Raw genomic sequence first — 8966 nt, forward strand, 5'->3', positions numbered from 1 at the left:
TTTATATATGGCGTAACTTGTATCAAGTAATTAAAACAACTTTTATGGGCACAATCTGATCAGTTAAGATTTTGCTACACTTTGATCCGTGTTTTCCTTCTAATAATTATTTTTATGAAACCGCTACACATATTGATCGAACATCAAATCAACATAAATAATATTTCGATTCTAACATATTAATTGTATAATTATTCCCTTTTTTGTCGTGTATACACAGACAAAGTGATATCGCTATTTTAGCAAAAAATATAGAGAACCATACGCCACGGTACATAATGATAAAATAATGATAAAATAGTATGAAAACGCTTTTGCAAAAAGTTACACACAGTGTGGCTATTGAGGTACCTTTCCTCTCTCCTGCTGATCTATCAACAAAGCATATACATTGGCATGTATAACATAGAATAAAGGCCGTTAGATACGAATCCTACTACGCTGAAGGATTGCTTTATGAATATTAATTACCATGCGTTTAACGTTCCAGGAAGGTTACCAAGCAACGTCACCCTCCTTTATATTCATGAGCTAAGCCGTCGCCGTAGTAGGTTCCGAGCTGGACCTGAGTCTATTTCGCAGCTGCGTACTGAGCGAGAATACACTCCCTCATTCCGCTACGAGCTGGACCGACTGAAGGATACACCGGAACTTCAGCCCGGGCGGCTGTCACAGTTTTAAATAGGGGTTCGGTCCAACATGGCGGCAGACGGATGGAAATACTGATGACAGTCCGAAAGATCGCCTCGATTTGTACGATGGTGAGTTTTAATTCGGATTAGAGAACGTTGTCCCGTCCACTATGTAACCTGTTTTTGGATTCGCCTGCTAACAGGGCTAGCTCAACAGCTAACATATAAACAACCGTGTCATGGTATGGCACCACATCCACAAAAAGTTTGCACACCTTGCTGTCTGTGCGATAGAAGTTTAGAGAGGTTGTTCAACTGACTTTTAAGCATTTTCTGTTTGGTAATTTACTATTCCGGGTAAGGGTCAAATGTGTAGCCTAGCGTATTAGCGAGCGTCACGTAATGTCCATGTTTGATTAGCTGGGCGGATCTCAGCCTTGTTTTGCATACGATATTATCAGTTGTCTAGAAAATGTTCTATATTTATAACTGCGATTTGAGATTTACGGGGTGGCAGGACAAGGGTCATATAGATGAGGTTATGCGTGACAGTCTCACTGCTGCGGTTGTGTGTTTGTTTTTAATGTTGTTTGACAACACACAACTGAAAGCGGTTTGTCTGCCCGGTGTCTTTGTAGCGCTAAAATTGCTTTTAATTTTAAAATGAATCGCGTTTATTTAGTTTGTGGTACTAGTTTCTTTCATAGGGAAACTGATATGTATATCAACGTGAACGTTGTTTAGGTGTGAACTTCTTTAGTAACCAGTGGAGACCGTCAGTTATCGACACAAGTCATATAATATTTATGTCTTGATCATTTTTTCTCTAATGCTCTCTAATTAAAGAGTGTGTAATAGACTTGCTTGAATTTATATTCAAACGTATTGTCTTACGATTGCCAAAAACTGGCTTATATATACGCACATTAAACACGCATATATCCAAAGCTACATCCTCTCAGAGAGTGTAACCCAGGCCATTTTGTATTTAAAAGCTCATCGTCATATACAGATACTTGATGTAACAGCTCTGCCATTCATATTCCCGCTAGTGAAACCTAGCAAGTCCACTTGCCTGGTAACATTATCCTGTAAATGGTCAGCCTACCATCTCACTCCACAAACAGGATGTTCCTGTTAGTCTCATAAAGGTCTGGGGTGTTCCTGGCCAATTGGGTTGTTATATTGTTGAGAGCAAAGATAAATATTACTGCTGTCCTCTGTAGGGCGCCAATGCCTCTGCTTTGGAAAAGGAGATTGGACCGGAACAGTTCCCTGTTAATGAACACTACTTCGGATTGGTCAATGTAAGTTTATGTTGTTCTCTATGTCAATGATTGCGCTATAAATAGAAGATGACTTTGCCTCATCACTTTCAAGTTTTAAGCATTTGCAATCTTTGCAATGCACTTCACCCTAATGGCAATTTTGGCAAGCGTGTATGAAAGGCAACAAAATTGTTGGAACCTTTTCATACATAAAAGTATTCTGATCTCTGAACCATTAATGGGAGGTCTTACTTGCTCACATGTGGATGTATATTATTGCATGTGTTTCTTCTATTTTTTCTATTTCACGTAGTTTGGCAACACCTGCTACTGTAACTCAGTGCTACAGGCACTGTACTTCTGCCGACCCTTCCGGGAGAAAGTGCTGGCATATAAGATCCAGCCGCGTCGTAAAGAGAGCCTGCTCACCTGCCTGGCTGACCTGTTCAACAGCATTGCAACGCAGAAGAAGAAAGTGGGAGTCATTCCTCCAAAGAAGTTCATCTCCAGACTGAGGAAGGAAAATGGTAAGAGTCTGGGTGCTTCAATATTATGCAAGAAATAATATGTGCTAAAATCACAATCTAAAATGATTCAAACAATGACTAAGATTTGAAGAGAACAAGTTTATAAAAGTAATGCACCTGTCATTGAATCATCATCCAACGTTCAAGTTCAATGAATATGCACCAGATCTAAAGGGAAGGATCAACCAGCTAACACTACAAATATGCTATTCTTCAGAATTGTTCGACAACTATATGCAGCAGGATGCCCACGAGTTCCTCAACTACTTGCTCAACACCATCGCAGACCTGCTGCAAGAGGAAAAGAGCCAGGAAAGACAACAGAACGGCAAGGTAGTGCAGAATGGCGGTGGTGGAAGCGGAAGCAGCACGGGAGAGGGTGAAAAGGAGGAAAAGACTCAGCAGACCTGGGTGCATGAGATCTTCCAAGGCACACTGACCAATGAGACACGGTGCCTTACTTGTGAAGCGGTGAGTCAGAGGTGAAGTGAGTCACAGGTGTGCTCAAAGGACTCTTAATGAAAAGCAACTGTGAGAGAGCAAAAGCCTACCCAACAACTGGGTTTAGTAGTAATGTTTGTTTGTTTCTGTCATGCCTGTAGGTAAGCAGTAAAGACGAGGACTTCTTAGACCTCTCGGTGGATGTGGAGCAGAATACCTCCATCACACACTGTCTTAGGTAAAGGCACAAACACACACGTAACAGCATTTTCAGTATTACACCATTCTGGTGGTATTGATTCTATTAAATGTTCATTAGTGATATTGGAAATGACATACTCTTTTTGCATTTTTAGGGGTTTCAGCAACACAGAGACCTTATGTAGTGAATACAAGTACTACTGTGAACAATGCAGAAGTAAACAGGAGGCTCAGAAAAGGTATGTTGTTGCATACAGACTCGCAATTGGATGAAAGGACTTGCATGTGTTTTATAGCTGAGGCCCATTTGCTGTGTTCCTTTGCTCAGATTGAGCCTGACTGATCCAGACGGTCCCCTACCTCTTTGTGTTGCACTTTTATTCTACCCTGAATGCATTTATCGTTCTTCATTGCATTAGTGTGTGGGTTCTCTGCACCCGAAGAAGCAGTTTTCTCCTGAAGAATTTTACAGTAACTGTAGCTCAGGAAGCTGGAAAATAAAGAGCATTCTGAGACTGCGGGTGGAATTTCAGATTTTGATCAATCACATCAGTCTTCTTTTCTTTTATACAGGATGCGGGTAAAAAAATTACCTATGATCCTTGCCCTGCACTTAAAGCGCTTTAAGTATATGGACCAGCTTCATCGCTACACCAAGCTCTCCTACCGTGTGGTCTTCCCTCTGGAACTGAGGCTCTTCAACACGTCCGGGGATGCCACCAACCCCGACCGATTGTACGACCTGGTGGCAGTGGTAGTTCACTGTGGAAGGTGGGGGTTTTACTTTTGACATGACACAGACAGGGCCTTAGTCAGTGTAACAGATGCTTTCACTGTTTATATTCTTAATGGAGGGTTTTACATTAACTGAAGAGCACAGCCTAATGTTTAAAACACTCTGGCTCTTTTACCCGACAAGTGAAAAAGTTTGGAGTCTGAGTACAAGAAATTAAACTAAACAAATATGCTTTTCACATCATGGCTCTCAGTCCAGACTACTAAAGATCTGTCCCCTGGGGAATCTCCTGTTTAGAGTGTATTGGATTGTTTTCATACATTCTTTTTTACAGTGCATAATGTTTTTCTGATTTCTCCTTTCTAGTGGTCCAAATCGAGGTCATTATATCACTATAGTGAAGAGTCATGGCTTCTGGCTTCTGTTTGACGATGACATTGTAGAGGTGGGTCAGAATTTTATTTACTACGTGGCCATCACACATATGGCTTGTGCGGGGGGGGGGGGGGGGGGTGGAGGTGTAGGCTGGACTAAAGCACATGCGCACCCATTGTCAACAAAAGACAGACATCAGTTTCATTCACACCATGTGGTTCATGTCCGGCATCTTTTAGCGCTGAGACGGCTCCATACATCAGTTTCAATCGATCTCCAAATCCAGCATTATATCCACCATTTATATAATATTCATCACCCAAATTCAGTGAACAAACGAACACCTGAACCTCTCTCTCTCTCTCTCTCTCTCTCTCTCTCTCTCTCTCTCTCTCTCTCTCTATATCTCTATCTCTATCTCTATCTCTATCTTGCTTACAAGTGAAAGTGATGTCTGTGCGTGCTCCTTCTCCTGCTTTCCTGTCTCCATGCTTTTACGGGAGAATTGTCCAATAAGGGACTGTTTTATATGTTGGAAAAGAAACTTTCCAAAATTTGTTCGATCACTGGGGGAGTGTATCGAGCACAGAAATACTACGTAATACGCCCAACTCGTTTTTTGAAAAGTTGACCATATTAAACATGAGAAGACAGCACGTTTAACATGGTAAAGAAGTAAGAACCCATGACACATCGTTGCAGGGCCGCTTTAAGAATGGTGTGCGTGTCTGGATGCCAAGCACTCTACAGTAGCACATCTATTAGCCCTGCCTGTCAAGTGATTTTGAGCTTTCACAGCTGCCTCAAGTGCCTGTCTGGAATCATCTTCACATTGACCCAAATACCTTGAGTTGCTTTGAATGATGAAAACTTTTCTAGAAATGCTGAAGAATCGCTGAGACTAAGAATCCTGCATTAATTTTGCCATTTCAATTGGATTTTAAAAGGTTATAGAAAGCGTAGTCTGGAATCGGAGTTTGTCTTATTGATATTAAGAGCCGTTTTCGTTGAAGCATTCTGTTAAGGATGCTGCTCGTATAATATACCCAACATCATATTTCCATTAGCCCCTTATGAGGTCAAAGCACCTGGTTGTTTAGTCTGCCATTTGTTCAGTAATTAAGTAGGCATCTGCATTGAGACATCACCAGCAACACCTATACTTTTATTGAAGATGTTGGCACACAGATGTGATGTCTGCTGCTCTGCTACACAGACAAATATTTATATTATATTATATATATAGAAATATATATTACAAGTCCACATATTATGAATGAATTTTACGGTGCTTTTACTATAAACATACCGTAGCTCTGGAAAGCCTTGCAGCAGTCAGTTTTTACTCTTAAGGACTGTGGTGGTGTATTCTGAATAACATGACTGTTAAATTAAGACAGGAGCAGTGCTAAGCTCAGTTTCATGTTAAAGTGAGGTGTTTATATGTTTTTTCCATTATATAATATTATTCCAACTCCTTATCTGGAAGAAGAGAAAGAGGACAGCTAAAATAAAATTTCTGCCATAAAAATACTCTAGTTAGTCAGTTTGTGTACTGTGTAACAACACTTAAAATCCATGAGGTTTGTACAAAAAATTCACCTCAATAGATTTAATGCATACAGCTGACGTATAGCTCACAAAATTTTTTAGAAAAATTATGAGAATCCTTACATATTCACTATTACTTATGAAAATGTATTGCAGCTTTAGGTTAATTTTCTATGATATCTAATAATGTATTTATACGATACATTTCGTTGCATTGTACTTGTACATGTGTAATGACAATAAATTGAATCCAATCCAATTTACTTTCCCCCTCACAGAAAATCGATGCCCAAGCAATTGAAGAATTCTACGGTCTGACATCCGACATCTCCAAAAACTCTGAGTCAGGGTACATACTCTTCTACCAGTCTAGAGACTGAGCCAGTGAAAATGACTGACAGAATGGGAGGGTGCGATTTGTGAGAGACAGGAGCGCGCAGACAGGGAGGCTTGGACTTTGTCGACACGCCTCAGCTCCCTTCTCCATCCCCTCTGAGTCAATTGGCTTATCAATGGAGCTTTGCACCAGAGTATCAGTCAGGCCCCAAACAGGAGCAGTTGATGCCAGAGTGACCTGGACACAGCACAGTAACCACCAGACACAAGTTATCGCCGTCTGGTTTGCCATCGTCTCACTCGCCTGCTTTGTGTTGCTCAGCACATACAAACGCACATATACACACAGTTGTGAAATGAGCAACACACGTCTTTGATGGCCTGAGAATGGACACTGTACAGCCTTTTTTTCCCACCACAAGTAACAAGGATCATTTTGATTGAGTTAGCTTATTATCGGATTCAATTCTCTGCATCACATTATGTTTTGTCATTCATTGTTGCAGGTTGATTCATGATGGCACAGTATCATGGTCAATCCAAAACCTCGAATTACGGTTTTCCTCATCCTACATAGAAAACTCACATCTGCACTGTCAAACATGACACATCATGCTATCCATGACAAGTCCCTAGTAGTGTTGCAGGACAAATTATAACTTGTATTGAGCAATGTTAAGCTGCTCTGCATCAGTTGGGTTTTAATGATCAAGAAGGGGATTTTATTTTGGCTTCAAGTGATGTTTCAGGGCTTTTTTTTCGAATGTAGGACTGTAGTCGAGTAATAGATTGTGGGAATCTGTTTAAAAGATCTGGCTTGGCCTAAGAATGCTCTTTCAGTATTCCTTGAATGTAAAACATTCTGCCAGACACTGTGGACTGCGAGTGTGAAGTTTGGATTTGGTTGCGTCATATAGTGCACACATCACGGTGCGCCAAATGTAGAGAGTGACAGATGGAAGGAGAAAAGGGCTTTGTATTATTCTAAATATAAGTTAGAATCCATAGATGGTTGTTGTATTGATACCAAAAGCTGCACACATTTCCACTCGTGTTACATTTCCACTGTTTCCTTGTCAGATTGTCTGTGAATAATGCTGGCTCGTTCAGTTCAGTGATTCGTTTGCAATAGAAAAGTTGGAAAATTCAAACATACTTGCTCGACTACGTCTCTACACTCCATTATTATGCAGAATGAATGGCATTTATTTTGTGAAATGTCAGTAACTCATACCTATATCTCTATTGTCTTTTTCTCTACCCCTTTTAATGGATAACGTATAACTGGACGTAGATCTGAATGGAAATGAAGCACAGATGTAGGGTTTCTTTCTGATACTTTAACAAAATCAATCGAACTATTGCAAAGTAATAAACTCTTCTTTTCGTTAAATCGATTTGAAGAGTGAGCGCTTTTCTGAGTTAGCTAGTATATGTCACCCTGTGTTTTAGCACATTTGTATACAGACATCCAGCAAGATGCCCATGTGCAAGTTCATATTAGCAAAGTACAAGACATTTTAAGGAGTTCAAACAGAAATGAACCATGTTTTTCTGACCTAATTTGATTATTTAATAGAGAATAAAAAAGGTATTTTTTATTTCAGACCTTTTCCGGTGTAAATGACACTGGTTTTGTTTGGTTGTTTGTTGGAAAAGAATGTGCTTTAATCTGTGAGGGGTCACAACTGACAGTGCTGCTGAATATTAATCCATACGCCATGTAAAGTCTACTCGGTAGCAGTGCATGCATTAACAACTCTTGACATTGTTATAAAGCATGTAAAAAGGTCTTTTAAACCAACATCGCAGTGTCTATAAGGAGGTTTGAAGCTTTATGCCAGTCAGTTAGCCTACTGATGTTCCGTGTCTTAAGTAGACTTAACTATATGTTCAAATAAATTGACATATGGTGCCATGATGTAAATTACACATGCGCATAAAAGTGTCTGTAGATGTGACATCATGGTGTCTTCGAGCTGAATCAACTGGATATTTTATTTTTAAATTGACTTATGATCTAGTACTTGTGGGAAAGAGTTGCTTTTATTTGGGTTCTTTATTTCTTGATTTTATTTATGTGTAATTATAAATGTTATATTAACTTTTCTTTGAAGCTCTCATTTTTATAAATTTTGCTAACTGGTCACTTGTTTGGACTTGGATTCTTGTATGTTATGTGGGGAGACTGTTGAATTGGACACAAAAGGGTGGTAATGTTTGCTTGGAATTGTCAGACTGATGCCATAAACTGGAAACAAAATATATAGTTGTCGTATGATAGTCATATAAACAACAATGCACTGATCACAGTAACAGCACCCCGAGTGTTTGGTAGTTCTGCCGTTAGAAGGCAGACAGAAACTACATTAAGACTCGAGACAAATGTAGGCTAATGGTATGTCACGCTCATGTTCACATAGAATTTAAAGTTACACTAGTTTGTGTTTCACCCTGCCCCTTCCCTTTACATTATTAATGTTTATTCCATACTGGGTTTGAAAAAAGTGCACTTTCGATTAAGCAATGTACAAATTGTAAACCAGGGCTATATTCTGGTTTTGGAATGGACTGTGTGGCTGAAAGTTGGGACTCGATCACTCTGTCCCCAATAAAAAAACAAAAACAAATGCTTATTGTGGTTCTATTGGATGAAGTTACAAATGCAATCAGAAAAAGACTTCTAACATGGGCGGGGCTGAGCCCACCTAAACGCCTGTCTTGCCCACCCAATGAGAATAAAGAAATGACACCAACAATTGCAGTATTTTCTATTGGCTGAACACTCTACACTCACAGAGCGGCTTTAGTTTGCAACAGAAAAGCATGCTACATGCTAAGCTAGAAGCAAAATACCATGCAAAGGAATTTTAGGCTCACTGCACGGTTGATTTGAGTT

General features: G+C 39.8%; 1 protein-coding gene across 1 annotated transcript; it reads left to right on the top strand.

Moving 5' to 3' along the window:
• Positions 1 to 511: 511 nt before the first annotated feature.
• On the top strand, positions 512 to 8701 carry usp12b (ubiquitin specific peptidase 12b). The gene is made up of 9 exons (XM_056753811.1): positions 512 to 761; positions 1859 to 1939; positions 2214 to 2427; positions 2645 to 2898; positions 3030 to 3106; positions 3225 to 3308; positions 3643 to 3840; positions 4172 to 4250; positions 6010 to 8701. Exons 1-9 carry the CDS (start codon positions 714 to 716, stop codon positions 6109 to 6111), a joined length of 1137 nt encoding a protein of 378 aa, XP_056609789.1. The 5' UTR covers positions 512 to 713; the 3' UTR covers positions 6112 to 8701.
• The last annotated feature ends 265 nt before the right edge of the window (positions 8702 to 8966 follow it).

Source organism: Triplophysa dalaica, chromosome 1, assembly GCF_015846415.1.
Source record: "Triplophysa dalaica isolate WHDGS20190420 chromosome 1, ASM1584641v1, whole genome shotgun sequence".
NCBI classification, from domain to species: domain Eukaryota; kingdom Metazoa; phylum Chordata; class Actinopteri; order Cypriniformes; family Nemacheilidae; genus Triplophysa; species Triplophysa dalaica.

Coding starts and splice junctions, on each gene's coding strand:
- usp12b (XM_056753811.1), top strand. CDS start 714: ATGGAAATACTGATGACAGTCCGAAAGATCGCCTCGATTTGTACGATG. Junction 762..1,858: donor TCGCCTCGATTTGTACGATG/GTGAGTTTTAAT, acceptor TGTCCTCTGTAG/GGCGCCAATGCCTCTGCTTT. Junction 1,940..2,213: donor ACTACTTCGGATTGGTCAAT/GTAAGTTTATGT, acceptor TATTTCACGTAG/TTTGGCAACACCTGCTACTG.